This window comes from Zonotrichia leucophrys, chromosome 11, assembly GCF_028769735.1.
Source record: "Zonotrichia leucophrys gambelii isolate GWCS_2022_RI chromosome 11, RI_Zleu_2.0, whole genome shotgun sequence".
Taxonomy (NCBI): Eukaryota; Metazoa; Chordata; class Aves; order Passeriformes; family Passerellidae; genus Zonotrichia; species Zonotrichia leucophrys.
In genome coordinates this window covers 1,266,300-1,286,794 of record NC_088181.1, presented here as the reverse complement: position 1 = coordinate 1,286,794, position 20,495 = coordinate 1,266,300, and the positions used below count along the sequence as shown (strand labels likewise).

At 54.2% G+C, this 20,495-nt stretch overlaps 1 protein-coding gene across 1 annotated transcript in view; it reads right to left on the bottom strand.

Annotated features, from left to right (window-relative positions):
* The window catches only part of ANKRD11 (ankyrin repeat domain containing 11), a 130,101-nt gene that overhangs the window by 29,465 nt on the left and 80,141 nt on the right, over positions 1-20,495 (bottom strand). The window contains exon 3 of the mRNA XM_064722740.1: positions 2,619-2,763. Within this exon, the coding sequence (XP_064578810.1) occupies positions 2,619-2,705 (87 nt within the window). The 5' untranslated portion in view covers positions 2,706-2,763. The remainder of the gene's footprint in view (positions 1-2,618; positions 2,764-20,495) is intronic.

Genomic DNA, 20,495 nt, shown 5'->3' with positions numbered 1-20,495 from the left:
GCTGAGCACACGGTGTAACCACGCAGCCAGGCCAGGCCCTCCAGGAAATGCTTCTGACAACTGATATAACCCTTGCTGTGGTGCTCTGCTCTGCCTCAGCCATGAGTAATCTCCTCCTGCTACAGGGATCTGTGGATCTAGACCAGAAAGGAGAATTATTCATATATGGCATGCAGATTTTTACAAAAGCCTCCAGGCTGAAGGGAGCAGGAGGAGCTCGGGGGCTGCCAGTGCCCGCCCCGGGCAGGCTTGTGCAGCCTTATAAGGGCTCCAGTAACCCTGGGAGAAACAGCTCCTCTTCCAACGGAGCACCCAACCCCTCAGACAGGCTCTTGAATCCTCCTCCCTCTCAGGGCTGCATCCCACTGGTTCCCAAGGCCCTCCCGTGGAGGGGCAGGGAGCAGAGAGCCAGCAGTGCCCTCCTTTAAGGAGCTCTGCAGCTGCACACAGCAGCTCACAGCCTCTCCTCCAAGCAGGAGCCCTTGGAGCAGGGCAGCTCCCCTGGGAGCCCGGTACATGATGGAGCATGGAACTCAGGTGCAAAAGCTGGTGATCACAGAATCCTGAATGGTCTGGGTGGGAAGGGACCTCAGAACTCCTCTGGTTCCACCCCCTGCCATGGCAGGGACACCTTCCACTAGCCCAGGTTGCTCCAAGCCCCCTCCAGCCTGGCCTTGGACAATTGGGGGGCAGCCACAGCTCCTCTGGGCACCCTGCGCCAAGGCCTCAGCACCCTCACAGGGAAGAATTCCTTGCCAATATTCCATCTAAACCTGCTCTTTTTCAGCTCAAGGCCAGCCCCCCTGACCCCTGTGCAGCACCAGGACCCCCCTCCATCTGCCAGAGCTGCAGAGCCCAGGCAGGTAAAGCCTGTTTAATGCTAAACCAACCACTGATCCTAAGGTGCCATTAAGAGGAGAACGCTCGGTTGGCATCACTTTGCCACGCTCTCCCCGTGCCCACGGCGGGTCCCTGAGCCTGACCCGGGCTCTGCCCTCCCTCTCAGCCTGCCAGGGCAGCTGTGCCAAGTCCCAGCTCGGGCCTTTGAACGTGTTGACAAAGGCAAGATAAATGCGAGGCAGCGCTTGCTGACAGGCAGGTACAACAGCGTCTGCAGGGAGGAGGTCGAAGTGCTTTTCCCCTGAGTCACTGCTCGAGCTCAGCCTCAGAATTAACCAGAAACAGGGCAAAAGCCACTCAGGCTGAGCTCAGCTCAGCCCCTGCAAGACAAGGCCTGTGAAAAAGCCAGAAGTGAAGGAGCAGCAGCCCTGCCCTGTCCCCTCGGTGGCACTGGGAAGGGAGCAGGAATTGTGTCCCAGTTATTTAGGCAGCAGGAGATAACTGCGCTTCCCGGCGTGCCCCGCGCCGCTCGCCAGACCTGCTCTGTAAATAACACACAGCTCTGAGCTGCCCGAGTGCACGGCATAAAATGGGAGCTGATTCATATTCCAACTGAGCCTCTCCTCCCCGAGCACCTGCGCCAGCATTAAGCCTCTTACCCTGTATTTACATACCCTGCTCTGCCAGGGTAAAGGCTGGCATCCCCCCCATGCTGCCGGGCAGCTGCTCCCCCTCCAACATCCCTGAGCCCAGAGCTGCCCCTCCTAGAGCCCCACAGCACTCCTGCACCTGCAGTGACACACAGAGGATGGGGCAGATGCCACCAAGGTGCTCCATAACCAAACCCCGGCGGGATTTTCCTGCTGGTTATTTTGTATTTCTCTCATTTTGTCAGTAACACGAGCTCAGTCATACAAGGAGTTACTGCCATCACTGCAGGGGAAGTGACGGAGCTGGGGCTCACCATGCTCAGCCTCAGCTCCCGGGCCTGGCAGAAATTCCCAGGGGAATGCTGAGAAACTGGAGCAGGGAGATGAAAGGGGAGTGGATGGGATTTGTTCCTTAACAGAATTCAGTAGATGTAGGTTTTCATGTTTATTTCAAGGTAACATTTGCAGTTTTCTGCACAGCTATTGACTGGAAATGACTGATACTGAGAAGGGGGGGAAAAGCTGAATGAGAACAGACTGGGCTCATGCCTGGAGCAAAATGGGATGAAGAGGAGAAGTGTGAAGGTATTTACCCTTAAACTCAGATTTCATCTCAGCAGTTTCACCTAAGCCACGCCAAAAACCAGACAACACCTTGGATCAACTCTCAGAGCAGCAATTTCAGCAGAGCAGCTCCCAGGCCTGGTCCAGCAGTGCTGCTGGGAAAGCCAGGGCAGCCGTGCTGACAAGGACCTGCATTTCCACCCGGAGGAGGAGAAGCTCCTCCCTCACCCAGCACACACTTGCACCATCACCACATCACTCAGCTCTCCACAGCTGAGTGCAGAAACCCCTAAAAACACACAGAACTTGCAAAAGAGAATCTTCCAAAGCAGCCCCTGCTGCTCAGCTGACTCGGGCCCGGCTGAGCACAGCAATTTCTGGGAAGGATTGCAGTAACAGGGGAACAAACCCAACCCCATCAGCTGGCAGAGCACCAGCACACCAGTGTAAATGCCCAGGTAAGATCCCAGGGCAACTCCTGCCATGTCAAACAATGCCATGGTCTCACAGCTCCAGGCTCAAAGAGCAGCACCCAAAGGAGGGCAGGTGGCCCAGACACTTTACCTTTTTCCCCGTTTGTTTCTCCACCATGTCGTTGCTGAGAGAGAAATCTTCTGACTGTGGTGTTTTAGAACACCCACCCTTGGGCATCGTTCTGCCTTCCTTACTTGATCTTCATTTATGCTGCCATCGCCTCATCATCAACCGTCTGCAGGAGAGAGGAGAAGGGAGGTCAGACATCTCAGAGGGTCTCTCCATGGTGGGGGGAAAACAAGGATAAACCCCCTCCCAACCCCTGCATGGCAACACCAGCATGGCAGAGCAGCCTCAAATGAGGAAAATGAATGAGGTGTCAGGCTCCTGCCACCTTCCCTGAGAGTAACAGAGGTGCTGCAAGGAATCACACAGAATCACAGCCTGGAAAAGAGCTCCCAGAGCACTGAGTCCAACCTGGGCCCAATCCCAGCCTGAAACCAGCCCAGAGCACTCAGTGCCACATCCAGGCCTTCCTTGGATGACACCTCCAGGCATGAGAACTCTGCCATCTCCCCAGGCAGACCCTTCCAATGCCTGAAAATCCCTGCCATGAAGAAATTCCTCCTGGTGTCCAACCTGAACCTCCCCTGGCACAGCCTGAGGCTGCTTCCTCTCATCCCATCACTTGTTTCCTGGGAGAAGAGGCCAACTCCAAAGTGGATCCTGCAGCTGCAGACACAGCTTGTTTCCCATGCAAGGAACAGCCCAGAAGGGATCAAATCCCACCAAAGAGCAACAGCCCTGCTGCTCTTCATGCACAGCATCCCCCCAAGGGCACACACAGCCTGCTGCAGTGTGTCCTGAGCAAGGAACACACGGACACAGCCCAGGCTGGGACTGCCCTGCACCCGTTTGCCACACTGAAATCCCAGACACACCTGCAGAACCAAACCAATTACAAACCCTCCATTAAAGATGCACTTTCTGAACGTGCTGCCATTGTGAGGCACGAGCAGGGGGCATGGAGGGCTCGGTGTTCAGGACTGGTTTGGCACAGCCCCTCACCTTGCCCTGCACCTTGGCCTGGCAAAGCCAACCTGGAGAGGACAAAGCTCCTGCTCCTCCTGGGTTGCCTGGTTACAGGGCTGGGAAGACAAGTGCCATGTGAAATACAGCTGGAGCAGAACACCAGCTGCAGCCACAGCCCTCTCAGGTGAACAGGAACATCTCCTCTCCCCACACCAGAGGCTGCAGAGCATCAGTGCAGTGGGATTTCTGTGAGGAGTGACCCCCCAACAGCAGCTGGGCTCCTGGCCTGAGGCTGGAGTGGCACAGACAGGAACTTCTCCCAACATAATTGTCACCTGCCAGCTCTGAATTGCACCATTTACCATTTACAGCAGCAGCTCTGCAGAGCTACAACTGCAGCAAATTGTCCAGGGAGAGGGGAATTCTCAGAGAGGAGAGACAGAAGTCTTGTATTTAGAAGTTTTCTGGAAATCCCTTCAAAATTTCTGTTCCATTTACGCCTCAGAGACAGAGACCTTGGGACACTCTGGGTTGTTTTTTTTGTTTTTTTTTTTGTTCAGTTTTTGTTTTGTTTTGTTTCTAAAGGTGGTTCAGAGGCCCCAGCCCAGCCAAATTTGTGTGAAGCAGCACAAATTCCCAGACCAAAGCACCAGGCACAGATAGTGCTGGTGTTCCCAGCAGGAGACTTTGCTTCCCAAGGCAGCTGATTCTCCAGCCCAGCTCCTCTGCCTGCCTGTGGGAAAGCTGTTATCCCATATTTCATATCCTGCATTTAGGAACAAAACTCTGGGAACTGAGAAAACACCTCCTTGTGCCCCCATGCTGGACACAGGGCCAGCTGAGCTTTGGGACAGCCCAGCAGAGCCCCCAGGGTCCCCTCCATGCTGCACATCCACGCTGGGTCCCTGCAGCCATGCCCAGCCCCAGCAATCTCCCTCTGCCAGGCATCATTAGCCAGCTGGGAACATGTCAGAATTATTTCCCCTCGGTTTCTCTTACAGGGGCTCATTAAGGTGCAGATCCAGGAGACAGCAGCGTGTGCCTGGGAGGAGGCAGGAGCAGGGGACAATATTCCCTTCAATATTCACTGCAAATCTGAGAGGTGGAAATTCAGATGAAGTGTTGGGCGAGGGAAATTTATTTATATTAAATAAATTGGATATTAAACCCAAGCAGCTTCACCTCTGCTGATGGTGGGACCAGCCACGCTCTGCTCCCAAACCCAGCCCCACATCACTGCCAATGGATTCCCAAAAACACCGTGCCCACTCCCAAGCCTTTGTGGCTGCTTGTACCAGGGTAGGCACCTATTCACGTGGAGCTTCCAAAACCTGTTTAACTGAGAAAAGGCCAGACGGATGCCAGATTAATTCTGCGCCCCTTCTGTTCGCGGAGCTGACTCATTACACTTGGAAAGCCGGCTGCCTCTCCGGGTAAACACAGCCCTGGCCTGTTCCACAGCTTGCAGGGAGTATCACATTTGCACAACAATTACCGACAACGACGCTGCCTTCCTTTCATTTTTAAGCACGTTTAATAAGTTTCTTTCATTTTTAAGCACGTTTAATAAGAGTCAGAGGGGAGGCACAGATTCCTGCCTGGAAGAGCCTTCCCCACCTCGAGACAGCATTTGCAGAGTGGCAAATCTAGGGCTGCAAAACCACAATTTGGCTTCAATCCCTCCTGGTTTAGGAGCTGGAAGAGCCACCCCCTTTCCAGGATGCCCCTCTCAAGCTCACCTCCCTGCAGGAGACAAGCAGCACCCTTCCTATTTCACAAACAATTAACTCAGCTCCTCGGAGCAGCCCATTACATGTGGCTGCACAATGCCAAGTGGGAGACCGAGTAAACTCAACAGAATATAATCCCTCGTACTTCTCCAGGAAAACAAAGGAGCTGTTTACCCCTGGCCAGGGGCCAGCCCGGTGCACACCAGGCCCCCAGACCCTGCTGCTGGAGAGGCTGGATCCCACTCAGCCCCCTGGCAAAGTGGTGAACAGAGAGAGGGAGCCTGCCCTGGGATGGACTGGGCTGGGAATGGCAGCTCCTGCTGCTCCAGGATGGCTGGATCCAGCAGGGAAGGCTGTGGTGGTCCCAGCCCATGGAGCATTGCCAGCTGGGAGAGCAGGGCTGACACCCAGCCCAGGCACCCTGCTCTGGACTGGAGCCCCCAGGGCACCCCAAGCACCCTCCCAGAGGATGGAGGAACAGGACTCTGGAACACCATCAGGAGCAGGGCTGAGCCATGAGGAATGAGGCTGGGAATGAATGGCAGGGCTCTGCAGAGCCAGCCCCGGGCACACACACCCACCCACCATCGTCCCCTGGCCCCTCACTGGGCCAAGGAAACACTGGAAAATGGTTTTGATTTTGCCCAGGGCATACCAAGTCCAAGCCACACACTGAGACCAAACATGTCTGTGAAGGACCTCAAAAGGTCCTGAAAGGGATGGAAGGGAAGGGGGTGCCCTCTGGCCCTTGGAGGGAGGAGGAAGAGGAGGAGGAGGATGAAAGCACTGCTGGCCCCAAGCCCAGGCCATGTGGGCAGCCGGGAGGCAGCGTGGGAGCTGTGGCACCCATCAGCCAGGACTGCTCCCAGTGAAGGACACGGGCACACTGGGACAGGGACAAGGAACAGGGACAAAGCCCACAGACAGACTCCAGCCCTGCCACACAACTCTGGGCTCGACAGGAGAGAGCTCCTCATTAACCAACCCTATGGACATTTAACTCCCCATCCCTGCCCCTCCTGCTCCATGGAACCAGTGAGCAGCACCCCAACATCCTCATCTGTGCCATGGGCAGGGACACCTTCCACCATCCCAGGGTGCTCCAAGCCCTTCCAGCCTGGCCTTGGGCACTGCCAGGGATGGGGCAGCTGCCCTGGGCAGCCTCCCCACCCTCAGAGGAAAGAATAAAGAACATCTCCAGATGCATCTCCAAGGGGAATGACAGCCTTTCCTGGACCCAGCCCTCCTTCCCTGCCCTCCTGCAGAGCAGCCAAACTCCTGCCATTCAATGTGAAGCCACAACAAATGAGCTCATGCCCACGATCTGTGCACTGCAGCCTGCCTGCACCCCGCCAGCTTGGAGTAAAAAAGATTGTGGAGCCTTCTTTAAATGCCAGAATAGGAGGGAGCTGGCTGGAGGCTCCTGCCCGTGCAAACCCCCCGATGCAATTAGAGCCCCAGACATTATTTGCACAGATCCAACACATTTGTTTGGTCTGAAAAGGTTGGAATAGGAACAAGCCTGTGAAAAACGAAAATTTTAATACTTCAGTCTCCTTTTAAGGATGCTGTCTTAAATCTTTGAAAATTGCCTTAAATTAATAACTCACACCCACAATTTGACACTTGTCCCCCAGCTCTGGAAAGCAAAAACCAAAAGCTGATGTCCTTCAATGCACAGAACCACTGAATCCCAGAAAGGTTTGGGTCGGAAGTGACCTCAAAGCTCATCCCATTCCACCCCCTGCCATGGGAAAGGACACCTTCCACTAGAGCAGGGTGCTCCAATTCCTGTCCAACACTTCCAGGGGTGAGGCAGCCTCAGCTTCTGAAAACCAGCACTACCCCAGCAGCAGGAGTGCAGCTTGGGGAACAAGGAACAATTGCTCTTTGTGCTCCAGATCAGCTCCGGAAGAGCAAAGTCCACGGCTTTCCACGATGAGTACACACGGCCGGAGCAGCAGGAGCCCTGCAAACCTGCCCAGCAAACACAGGTGGCTTCCCCAGCACCTGACATGGGCAATCACAAAGGTCAGCTATTACTGAGATAGAGCAGAGTGAGGTGCTGATTCCCAGAGCCAGAACTCAGCCCAAGGAGGATGGAGTTCCCTGGAGGGCAGTCGGTGGGGCAGCACTGTCACCTGTGTCACAGCTGGGCCCACCCTGCTCTCACAGCTCCACCATGTCTCACCCTTCCTCACCCTGGGGGCCTGTTACCTGTTTGTTCCTGGCTTTTGAAAGGGAATGTCACTCCTTGTCAGGAGTTCTTAGAGATGACACATCTTTCTTCACTTCTTTGCTCGGCTTCTCCTTTCCTGTTCTCAGTCACTGCCTGGTCCCAAATAACTGTCCTCTCTTCCATATTTCCAAAAACATTTATTCCTTACCCCATATATCCTGACTTCCTGATATCCTGCAAGGACTGGCTTGGGCAAGGCTTGCTGCTCTCTCAAACACACACCAGCCAAGTAAACTCACTAAGCTGGAACCACAGAATGCCAGACTGGGACAGAAGGGACCTTAAAGCCCATCTCATTCCAGCCCTGCCACAGGCAGGGACACCTTCAGTACATCAGAGTGCTCCAAACCCTGGCCTTGGACACTTCCAGGGATGGGGCAGCCACAGCTGCTCTGGGCTACCTGTGCCAGGGCCTCACCACCCTCACTGTAACAAAATACAATGATCCTGCAGCCTAAGTTACTTAAATTAAACTGAATTAAATAATATTCCTGAATTACAGCAGCTGCTAGTATTTCAATCTTTTGTGGGATAGATGCCCCTTCCCAGAGTTCCTCAGGACCTACAGAAAACAACACAGTGGAGCAGCTGAGGCTGCACATGGATGTGCACCCAGGTCTCCAAGGATCACCATGAAGATGATGCCCCGGCCTTGCTGGGCACCATGAACATCCATCTCCCCCATGGTTCTCCAGTATGGCTCCACCACACAAACCCATCCCAGCTAAGGGGTCCAATTCAAACCACAACCCCACACCTGTGACCTCCCAGTGTCTCCTCCTGTCCCAGCAAGAGAGCAGTGGCCTCCAATTCTGACAACTCAACATATTTCTACTGCACCAAGTGTTGCTATTTAACAGGATTATATTTGGAAATTTCTGCTCAACCACACTGTGATTCAGAATCTTCCAGCTGGGACCATTCTCAGGAGACACAAAATCCAAAGGAGAAGAGCTCTGACAGAGCCCTGCACCCACAAGCAGCCACTCGCCTGTGTGGTTTCTCCGGGAGCAATTTTTCCCACAAACCCTTCCCTCAATTATCCCTCCACAGCTGCCTCTGCTATTGCTCCATTTCGGGATGCTGCCGATGATCTGGGTGCTGGCCAAGTTACAAAACTGCACTTTGAGTCAGAGCTCGGGGCTGTGGTCTGGGAGCAGGATTAGCTGTGATGTGGAAACCTCTGGAGCAGCCAGAGTGCTACAGGAAGGCAGCTGCAGCGCTGCTAGCCAGGCTGGGAAAGCTGATTATGACACTGCTGTCCTCTCTGGGATGGCTCTGCATCACCAGCCCAGATAAAACCTCATGGAGAGGGAGGACTCTGTGCTTCTCCATCTCCTCAGATTCTGCTGGACACCATCAGGCTTCAGCCAGGGAAGAGCTGTAACCACATCTGCCAACACTGTCACTACCAGAGCTTCTGCACATCAACCTCCTTAAAACAGTGACCAACCCCACATGACCATTCCCAGTGCTGCTGCACAGGGGAGGAACAACACAGCCCAAACAGCCCAGCACAAAGAGAACAAGGGAGAAATGTGATGCTGCTGAGCTGAGATGTCCAAGGAGGACAAAGCCTTCACCTGCAGCTCACCAGGATGTGAGTTGGATCTTGAAGGTCCCACCAGCTGGGAAAGACAGGGATCCCCCCCACCCAGGGCTGCTTTATGCTGGCAGAATTTGAGCACCCCAGATCTGCAGAACCAGCTCCATTCCCAGGACAGCTTGGGGAGCTGGGCTCTGCCCCCCATGCCCAGCACAGAGCTGTGGCTGTGGCTTCCAAGCACAGCTCAAGGGGTTTGGGAGCATCAGAAACGAGCCAGACATGATCTTCACAACAGAGAAACAAGGGAGCACAGACAATTCCTGACCATCAGCGAGCAGAGGGTGACAGATGCAGCAGCAGTGGCTGTCGGTGCCCTGGCAGTGCCCTGTGTCACCCACACCGGGGTGGCACCGGGGCTGGCAGGGGCTGCTGGCTCGCTCTGCTCCCTCCTTGGCCAGGTGAGCATCCCCCACACTCCCACCTGTGCATGTCCATCCTCCCAGTGCTGCCACCAGGGCCCTTCCCAAGGGAGGCTGCAGGACCAGCCCTGCTCCTGTGCAAAGCTGCTGGTGGCTCCAGCGAGCCCCATCTGCTGCTCAGCTGCACAGGGAGGGCTGGGGAAGGGAGCAGGACCAAGGACGTGTTTGGGCTCATTTTTGGGTGTTTGAACAAGCACAGGCATCACCATCCTGTGCCTCATCACTGACAGCTCTGTGCCTTGTCCACCCCTGGGCACTCAGACCTGGCTCTGACATAACAGAGCTGAACAGAGACCCGGCCCTGGGAGCCTGGGCTGCCTGAATTCCATAAATACTCCATATTCCCACTGTCCATCTCTCTACATACATGTACACATGGACACACACACATTTAATGGACACACAGCCCCCAGTAAAACCCCACTGAGACTCACTCCTGTCCTGCCCAGTTTTTGATATCAGTGTGTTCACATCTAGGACAAGAAACAGCCTTAAATACAAACAAACCACATGACTTAAGCTCTTAAACCCAAGAGGAAATCACAAACAAGCACGTTCATTACATAAGAGAGAAACCAAAAATATTTTGCAAAAGATGCCATGACCAAACAGGGTCCTTCAAGTTGAGAGACCCTCAACTGAGAGCTCTGCAACACCAGCTGCCCCCCCAGTGAAATCCCTGCTTGAGCCTTGGGGGATTTGGACCAAGGTTTTGGGATGATTGTGTTTATATCTGGTTTCAGTCCGTGATGTTGCAACAGCCAAATAACATCTCCTCCCAGCTGTGAGCAGGAAAATCCATGGTAATGGCAGCAAAACATTCCTCATTCTCCCATTCTTGCACAATTCTTCCCAAGACCCTTCTTTCCATCTCAGCATCCTCGTGCTTCCTCCCACTGTGGGAACCTCAGAAATATTTTTGGTGGATTCAGGAACAAGGTGCAGACAGAACAAATCTCACACAGGGGCCCTGAAGGCATCAGGCTTTGGGGAAAACCCAGCACAGAACTTCAGTAATTTCTTATTATTTGGGGTCTGCAAACCCAGGAGTTTTGTTTTCCTGTTTCTTCTTTCTCACTGAGGCCAGGGGCTTCCAGATTCCAGACTCACTCTGATCCATACACAAAACACTTTGCAGCAGCACTGGCATTTGTTTGCCATGTTACTGTCAGCTTTTAAATGACAGGGCAGCCACTGAATGGACATGGACAGAAGGCCAGGCTGAAATGGGCTTGGAGCAACCTGGCCGAGTGGAAGATGTCCCTGACCATGGCAGGGGGTGGGATGAGAGGAGCTTTAAGGTCCCTTCCCACCCAAACAGTTCCATGATTCTGTGAAAAGATTCACAGCTCCCATTAAACTGGAGTTCTGTAAGCATGGAAGGCCCCTGGGAGATGAGGAAAAGCCTGGGCCATGAGGAATTGCAGCCCTCAGCAGGGCAGCCCTGCTCCAAGGCACAGCACGGAGCAGCTCGGCACAGCGCCAGGGCCAGGCAGCACCGGCTCCATCCCCAGCTCCAGGCAGCCAGAGGGAGGGCAGGGAGGCACAGTGGGGGCATGCAAGGGCTTCTGGGCTCATTTCTGGCCTCACTCAGAGCTGGCTCCCCTTGTCCTCAGCAGCAGAACCGCCACCACACTTTCTGTCCCACTCCAAAAGCCATGGTGGCCCCCTGAGCCCTGCAGTGACACCAACAGTGCATTTCCTGACTGTTTCAGCTCCTGGAAGCTGAGCTCCAGCTGGAGCTGTGCTGCTGACAGCCCATCACTGCTGACCGAGCTGTGGGACAGGAAAGGGCCTGCTGTGCTTCCATGGGGCTCTGTGTGCCACAGCCAGCCCAGCACACACAAACCCTGAGCTCCTCCAAGCAAACACACACCCTCTGTTCTGGGCCAGGTGTACAGGGAGAAGCATCGAGCCTGTTACCTTCCCCACTTCTGCTCCTCTTGTTCCACAAGCCAAACCTCCTGTCCACTTTTCCCATTCCTGGTCCAGCACACGGTGACTCGGCTGTGGTGGTGCCAGGAGGCTCAGGCCCGGCTCAGCTCCGTGCCAGGAGGCTCAGGCCTGTACCAGGAGGCTCAGCCTGGGCTCAGCTCCGTGCCAGGAGGCTCAGGCAGGGCTCAGGCCAGGCTCAGCCCTGTGCCAGGAGGCTCAGGCCTGTACCAGGAGGCTCAGGCCTGTACCAGGAGGCTCAGCCTGGGCTCAGCTCCGTGCCAGGAGGCTCAGGCCTGTACCAGGAGGCTCAGGCCGGGCTCAACCCTGTATCAGGAGGCTCAGCTCCATGCCAGGAGGCTCAGGCCTGTACCAGGAGGCTCAGCCTGGGCTCAGCTCCGTGCCAGGAGGCTCAGGCCTGGCTCAGGCCAGGCTCAGCTCCGTGCCAGGACCCCGGCCAGCCACACGTCACAGCCCAGGGGAAGGGGCCATCCTGGGCCAGGGGCTGGCAGGGAGGTTTGGGCATGGCACAACCCTGCTGCTCATTTGTAAATTTGTGGAGAACTCAAAGCAACGTGAGTTCTCCACAAACCTGCAGCTTTCCAGCTCCCAAATCACACAGCTTTTGAAGGAGCTCTGTTGTATATAAAGACACAGGAATGCATTTACCAAAAAGGGTATGTTGTTGTATGGGGGAAACTCCATTTTCTCTGCAGAGCTCTTGTTGAAGGTGCCATGGGGAGCTGTAAGAACGGATCTGCTTTAACAGATTTTTCTCTAAGGACATGAATCCCCAAAAACAAAAACCTGAGAGCCTCTCCTGATCTTGAGCCCAGTGAAGTGACACCAGGCCTCTGACAAAACAATTTGCTATAAAGCTATTGCTTCAACACTGGCCAAAATCTGACAATACCCACAGAGGTTGTGGATCCTGCATCCCCAGAAGTACTCAAGGCCAAGTTGGACACGGCTTGGATCAACCTACTCAAGTGGAAGGTGTCCCTGCCCATGGCACAGGGTGGGACAAGATGAGCTTTAAAGTCCCTTCCAAACCAAACTTCTCCATGACTCTGTAATTCTAGGAATACCTGGAGCACCTGACCAGACATGTGCCATGGTGGGACATGTGTGGCCCTGCTGATGTCCCCAGCATCTCCCAAAAGGCAAAGCTGAGACAACACATACGTGTGGCAAACTGGGGAAAAGAACCCAACAGATTCTCTGCCGCCCCCTTGTCTTCCCTAAAAAGCAAGGTCTGTCTCCCAGCTGCCTGCTGGATCCGCTGCCTCCCCCAGGCTCAGCAGCCCGGGGTGAACACGCAGCACTCGGGAGCAGAATTTGGAGAGGGAGGGATCAAAGCCAGGCTTTGTGACCCTGGCAGGGGGAAATAAGCTGGGAGTGACAGGAACCTCTACTCCAAAAGCAACCCAAAGCCAGGCTGCAGCCACACCAAAATAACACATCAGGGGATGCATGGAGCCAAGCCCTGGAGCAGGATCATGAGGATCCAGGTAGGAATGGAACAACAAGAGCAGTACTGTTTACTGCTGGTCCCCCAGGTCTGTGCCAGGCCGAGGTGGCACACCTGGCACACAGCACAGGCAGTGCCAGCAGGATCACAGCAAGCAAAAGGGAACCACAGCCTGGAGAGCTGAGCACAGCCAGCTCTCTCTGTGATCTGAGGGCTGAACCTTCTCACAAACCAGACTGGAACCCTGGCAGAAGCTGGCTCAGGAGCAACACAGCCACACTGAGCTCTTCCTGCACCTGAGGGCAGATGCTGCTGGTGCCCACAGAGGGCTCAGCCCCAGGGGCCTCAGGAGCAGGACAGGAGTGCCAGCCTTTGGCAGAGTTTTGTGCTCTGGGCTCGGTCCTTCACCTGTGTGGTGAATTAGGGCACAGAAAACAACCCAACCACGTCTTGTCCCAAAGTGATTTTGCCCCCTAGCCAAGGTGAGAGAGATGGGAATGTCAGAGCTGTGGTTCCCAAGCAGTGCACAGTGAAGCTCATCCACCTCTCCAGAGAATCCCACAGACTGGGCAGCTCCACCAGACACCTCCTGACTGAAACCTGCCCAGCAGAGCCTGGCCAGCTCAGGGAGCACTGCCCTGGTTCACGTACCCACACCTGGGCTGGGGGATACAGCACTCAGGACTTAAAGCAACAACAAAACATCTGAATTCACCGATGGGCTCCACGTGATCCCACCGCGAGCTCCGCAACCTGCAGGAGCAACACAGGAATTTCCTCCTTGGGCTGCTGACCTACTAAACTGCTTGGAATCAGCAGCATCAAACACTGCACGTCGGAAAGGGGTTTAACGGGCTGGAAAGGGCTTTTACAGCCTGGGAGGGCTCTCGGGAGCTGCTCCCGTGGCTGGCAGAGCCCAGCTCCCTCGGGCTGTGTTTGCCCAGGCCAGCAGCCGCCTGCCCCGGCTGTGCAAACAGCGGCCCCGGGCCCCGCGCAGTATCGCGGCAACGTGGCTGGAGCCGGCTTTGCAAACTCACCAAGTGTGCAAATTAATTTCGTTATCCGCTCTTGCACATCATGAGGAGGGAAAACAAATAACCTGCCCGAAAGTACATTCTAGTAATTATTAACAGGGCGTCAGCAGAGCCCGGGGGAGCAGAGGGAACGGGCCGGGAGCAGGGCCTGGCACTGCCTGGCCGGAGCGCTCCGCATGTCGGGACTCCGTAAATGCAAACCCAGCCTCGTGTGCCTCTGCTCCCTGCTCAGCCCCAGCAGTCTCCACACGCCTGGCTGCACTTACACCTTCTCCCAGCAGCAAAACCATCCCAGTAACTCACCAGCAAAGCTCTTGGCTTCCATTTGCTTTTGCTTTCACGGAATCATTGAGATTAGAAAAGACCTCCAAGACCAGCAAGTCCAACCCGTGACCAATCCCCACCCTGTCACCAGACCAGAGCACTGAGGGCCATGTCCAGGCACCCCCTGAACACCCCCAGGGATGGGGACTCCACCACCCCCTGGGCAGCCCCTGCCAATGACTGACAACCTTTTCCATGAAGAAATTATTCCCAATGTCGATCCTGAGCCTCCCTTGCACAAAGTCTCTCTTCCCCCCACAAACACTCAGAAGCACTCTGAGCTGTCAGGGCTGTACACAAACCTCCTCTGGCAATGACTAAAACCCAGGTGTGCACTGAGTGTTCTGATTCCTATTTTATTTTACAATAAAAGCCTCCTTCAGCTTGGCAGCGATGCTGCTCTGTCCCAGAAATCCCCCTCTCCTCCAAAAATGAGAGCAAACTCTGAGATTTAATACCCTGTAGCACATGATAATTTAATCCAGTGCTGCATGCCTGGATTACATGACCCCTTCCCTATCCCGACAGGCACAAACCTCATGCTATGGCAAAATATGTTTAGGGAGCTGGAATTTCTGCACAATAATCTTCACTCCTGGAAATCCAAGCCACTCCCCTGTCCCCCATGATGATGTGGCTGTAGAGGACAATGAACCAGGAATTGAGGATGGCTGCCCCCTGAAAGGCATTTGGAAAGCACCTTCTGAGGCTCCCAGTTTGGGGGGATTTGGTTTAATCATGGACAACTGAGGGGTTCTCAGTTTGGAGGAGAGCAGAGCACTCTGAACCCACCAAAAGCAGGCTGGACAAGGTTGGGAGGAGGGTGTCCCTGCCCATAGCAAGGGGTGGAACAGGATGAGCTGCAAGGTCCCACCCAGACCATCCCATGATTCTGTGATTCCACAGCAGGGCTGTGGCAGAGCTCCAGCAAATCTTCAGGCATTATTAGCAAGCCATTAAGAGACACTGTCAAGACAGACAGGCTTTGGGATTGCTTTCCAAGGCAGTTGTCAGGGACTTTGGGATGCAGCAGGTGCTGCAGCAGCAGCTCAATTTTCCCTGCAAGCAGCCTGTCATGTGAGCACTGCTTTAACAGGGCCCTCACAGCAAGAACCCAAGCTTTTTCCAAGGTGCAGCCACATCCTAAAGCCGGCCTGGCGTTGCACCATGGCCATGGGACTCAGTCAGAGCCTGGTTTGGATGAGATTCCTGCACAAACCTGCTCCCAAGGGAGCACCCAGCTCCCTGCAGGCACAGCCTGGGGACACAGCACCCCGACCCAGGGGTGCTGATTCACCAGACAGGCTCCTCCACCCCCTGTCAGTGCCAGAGGGGCACCAGAGCCCGAGGATCCATCTGTGCCCTCCTCCCTCCCTGAGCCCTGTATTCAGCAGGGAAGATCCAGCTGCATATCCACAACCCTAAAACAAACTCCTCAGTGGTTCCTGGAGCTTTCTATCCCCCATGTTCTCGAGAACATCAATATAAACAGACCTGCACAGAAATGCTTTCATCTTCTTCTACCAGCCAAGGGCTCCTTGTGCTGCTCTGCAAGGCTGGAGAGTGTGATGGATGACCTTCAAGGGCTTCCCCAGCCTTCCTCCTCCTCCTCCTCCACCAACAGATCACAAACCAAGCCATGGCTCCTCATGCTCCATGCACACAGAATCCCAGAGTGACTGAGTTTGGAAAACACCTCCAAGATCCCCACATTACTACAACCCCTATGGGATCTTGGTGCTCCGTTCCCACCCACTGCCTGCCTGGGAAGGTGCAGGTCCCCACTGGCCAAACCCAAAGGTATTTTCACATTCCCCTCTATTTCCAAGCAGTTTCTGTATGACTCACACTCTGTCACAATCTATTTTCCCTGAGTTAAGTCGAAGTGCAGGGATTTGAAGTCAAGTCATCCATTCATGTTGTATTTTCTCCTCTTTCCCTCTCTCCCCAAGACCTCCCCCAGTAGATTTCCCAAAAGTGCTCTGTATATCCCTATTCTGCTGGACCTGGCCACATGGTTTTACAGGAACAGCATTAACCAACACGTTAAATCCAGACTGCTTTTGGGTTTTACGGGTTTTTCTCCTTTTTTAAAATCAGCAGTACAGTTTTCCATAGTCTAAGTGGAATCAAAGATAACACCATTTCCACTCTCTTCCATTTAAAGACACACTCAGCATGTCTCAAAGAGCACAGGCAAGACCTTCACATCACGAGATGGGTGATTTTCTGCCTTTCTAATGTTAAAAATCACCTGCTTCTAGTTCTGAGCCATAAAACACTGTCATAACCATGTGTGAGCAGGGAACACTGCAGGCCCAGAGCTGGAAGAAGCTCTCCAATCCCTCATTCCTCTGGATGGATGGAAATTGCTGGATTAGGACACTTCCACCCGCTGGTTTTCTCTCCCATCCTTATTTTTTTGCATCTTTACATCCTTTTGCATCTTTAACACGTGACCAGCCTTAAGAAGCTGAGTTCTGTCCTCATTTTAGTGCGAGCTCACCACGCTGCTGCTGCCATCAGCCCAAGGGTGTGAGTCACAACCCAGCCTGCACATGAAGAGATTTATTTAAAATCCCAGGGAAAATGTTAACGCCTCGGTGCCGTACGGGGAAAGTCTATCCCACCCATCCCACCCACGGTGCTGCTCCAGCCCCAGCACCTGGGCTGGCTGTGCTGAGCCATCAGAGGGCCAGGCTGATGGAAACATCTCCAGCAGCTCCCCCTGCACACGGGGGCTTCACTGTCCCCATGCAATCCCCAAACCTTCCATGCAAAAGGGAACAACTGCATCAAGTCCAAGGAAAACTCCACATATCGTTATTCCCAATGTGCTCTGAGCACAAGTTCCTCCCCCAGGCAGCCATGGCAGGCTCAGGTTTAAAGGACACCTGAATGTAGCCCCCGTGTAGGAATTATAGTTGCCAACAATCTATAAATAATTGTATTATTTACTCATTTTAGCAAATCCTTAAATGGCCTCTCAATACATAATGTGGCCCATGAGAAACATGGGGACAAACCTTCCTGGTGCAGCAGGACAAAGGGTGATGGCTTTAAATTAAAAGAGGAGAAATTCAAATCAGACATAAGGAAGAAATTCTTCCCTGTGAGGGTGGGGAGGCCCTGGCACAGGGTGCCAGAGAAGCTGTGGCACCCACCTGGGTCCCTGGCAGTGCCCAAGGCCAGGCTAGAGGAGGCTGGGAGCAGCCTGGGCTAGGGGAAGGTGTCCAGGGGCTGGAACAGGATGGACTTTAGGGTCCTTCCAACCCAAACCTTTCCATGATTCAGTGATGGTTCCATACTGATGCTCCCAAGAGTGGCAGCTCAGTGTGGTGAGACTCGAGGGCCATGTCCAGCCCCCACTTCCAGGCCAAACAGCCCTTCCCAAAACGCAGCACAAGTGACAAACTCCTTAAGGCCACCCATCAGCCGTGAGTGCTCCAAATGCCACTGGCCAACAGAGCCCACCATCAGAGATGGCTCTCCTGAGCCCCCTGCTCCTGCCACAGGACCTGCTGCATCCCAGCCCATTCCCAAGGCCAGCAGAGCCCCCTCCTGCAGCCCCTGGCACAGGGCATCACACGGTTTGGCCCCTCCAGGTCTGCACCCCTGGCAGGCACCCCCGGGGCCCATGGGGATGGGCACCACTCATGTTGGTCTCTCTAAGCCCTTTCACCTCCCTGCCTCGTGACTGGGATTGAGCCAAGAGATTAAAAACAGCTTGTGAAACACAAAGTGTGATTGTTTCCTTCGGCTCTGGGCAGCAGGGTACTGCCAGACTGGGATATGGACAAACCAGGGGGTTTCCTGTGCAATGCAGGGTGTCACAGGTGCCACACTGTGCCAGGACACACTGCAGCTGGGCAGGACAGGCAGGGCTTCCCTGCCACCCTCAGCCTGAGCACACAGCATGCCCCACAATGCTGGGATATACTGGAAATTCTGGCACTGGAGTTACAGCAAAACACGGCTTGTTCAGTCCTCTGTACAGCAGCAAACCAAACCACAGAATCCTGGAGTGCTCTGGCTTGAAGGGACATTAATCTCATTCCACCCGCTGCCATGGGCAGGGGCACCTTCCACTATTCCAGGGTGAGCCAAGCCCTGTCCAGTCCAGCTTTGGACACTTCCAGGGATCCAGGGGCAGCCACAGCTTCTCTGGCAGCCCCTCACCACCCTCACAACCCCCTGGTCCCATGGGAGCACCTTTTGCTGCCCCACTACAGCCAGTCATGAAGGATGTGAGGACCAAGCAGTATTTACAGCAGGTTTTACTTCCAAAAAGCCTGGTCCAAACCCGCTGCGGCCACTCTCTCCCACCACGATTGCTGCAGATGCTCTGCTCTTGCTGAGATGTGAACTGGGGAATTTTTTTCCCTGCTCTCAAAAAAGTGCCTGAGGACCAGGTTTAGTTTAGTGCAGCAGGGAAGGAGCAGCTCAGCACTCCGGACACCCAGCCAAGGCATCGATTAGGAGCGGCTTTGCACACTAATTGCCATCAGAACCGGCCCTCCCCTCCCCTCAGTGCAGCCCTGAATGGGGGCATTGTCTCGGGGCAGAGCAGCTCTCCAGCCCCAGCCCCTGCACAGGGGACCCTGGTGCTTTGCAGGAACAACAAAATCCCAGCAGAAGTCCATTAGCATCCAAAGGGAGGGGCCTGAATGGATCACAAGGATTCTTTGGAAAGTAAGAGTGAAACGAATGCAGTAAAATGCCACTTTTAAGTGATGCTCATTGTCCAAATTAAACCATCAGCAGCAAAGACCTTGACTCTCCTGAGCCTTCAGAGCAGGACACGCTGCGAGCCGGGAAGGAGGCTGGTAGGAATTTTAAGCCCTGGACTTGTCCCAAGTATGGATTACTCCATTTCTTTGCGAGCACTTGATCACACTGAGCTATATTTGGACTCCCAGAGCGAAAGCTCAAATCTCCAGCAGGGTGCACATGGCTGCACCCCCTGCCACACGCAGGTCCCCGTGTCACCCATGCATGGGACAGGCTCTGTGGGAGCAGGTAAATGTCCCAGCTGGGAGGGGATGGCAGCAGAGAGCGGTGGGAGCCCCTGTCCTGTCCCCCCAGGCCCCTCTCCCTCCTCCTCCTCTTTCACAGCCCCCTCGAGGCTCCTGGAGAGATCCCTGGTGCCAAAGCACCTTCCCAGCCCTGCTCCTTGCAGTCCCTGGGCTGCAGCTCACCCCCAGCTGTTGGCTGTGCGTGGCTATTTTTGCACAGCCTACAGAACAAAAATACAGGGAGCTATGTTAGGTGAAGGCTTGCACTGTTCACGGTGTGATGACAGCCAAACTAGGTCAAGCCTTAGCCAGATTCCTTTAAAAAAGGAAAGGAAAAAATCATCAGTGGGGGAGCAGCAAACTCCCAGGGGAAAAAAAATGCTTGTGAACATCTACAATACATACTGTGCACTAGATGACTGGGGCAAAAATACATCTATATCTACATCTTTCTGTGGTTTAAATGGTAGATTTTTTGATTTTTGAATTTTTTTAAGGACATTAACATGCCTTGAACTGCAAAGGAGATATTCCACATGCATTTAAACCAAAATAGAGTTTTCACCTATGAAATCTAACCTGGTAGCCCACTTTTGGTGTAGGCTGTGGGCAACTTGATTGTATTTCATGGCTTCTCCACCATGAATAAAGGTATTCTCCTACTGCTCTGGGAAGGCAGGTAAGAGGATCCCAGTTCTGGGGAGAAAGCTAACTTGATATCATTGTCTGCAAGGGGAGAGGAAGGTAAATGAGGAAAATTTCATTGCTATTCCAGAGGACAGACATCCACTGGGTCCTGCTGGGTCTGAGAGAGCTGGGGGTGTCCAGCCTCTAGAACAGAAGAATCTGGGGAGACCTCAGAGCCCCTTCCAGTGTCTAAAGGGGCTCCAGGAGAGCTGGAGAGGGACTTTGGACAAAGGCCTGGAGGGACAGGACACAGGGAATGGCTTCCATTGTCAGAGGGCAGGAATGGATGGGATATTGGGAAGGAATTCTACCCTGTGAGGGTGGTGACAGTTGGATGGTGCCCCTGCCCATGGGACACACAACAGACACGTGGCCTGGGCCTGGATTGTCACCTCCTGGCACAGGAAACCCTGAACTCACAGTCCTGCACAGGCTCATGGAAATGAGGAACTGGGTGATTTTAAAACACCTTCCTAGT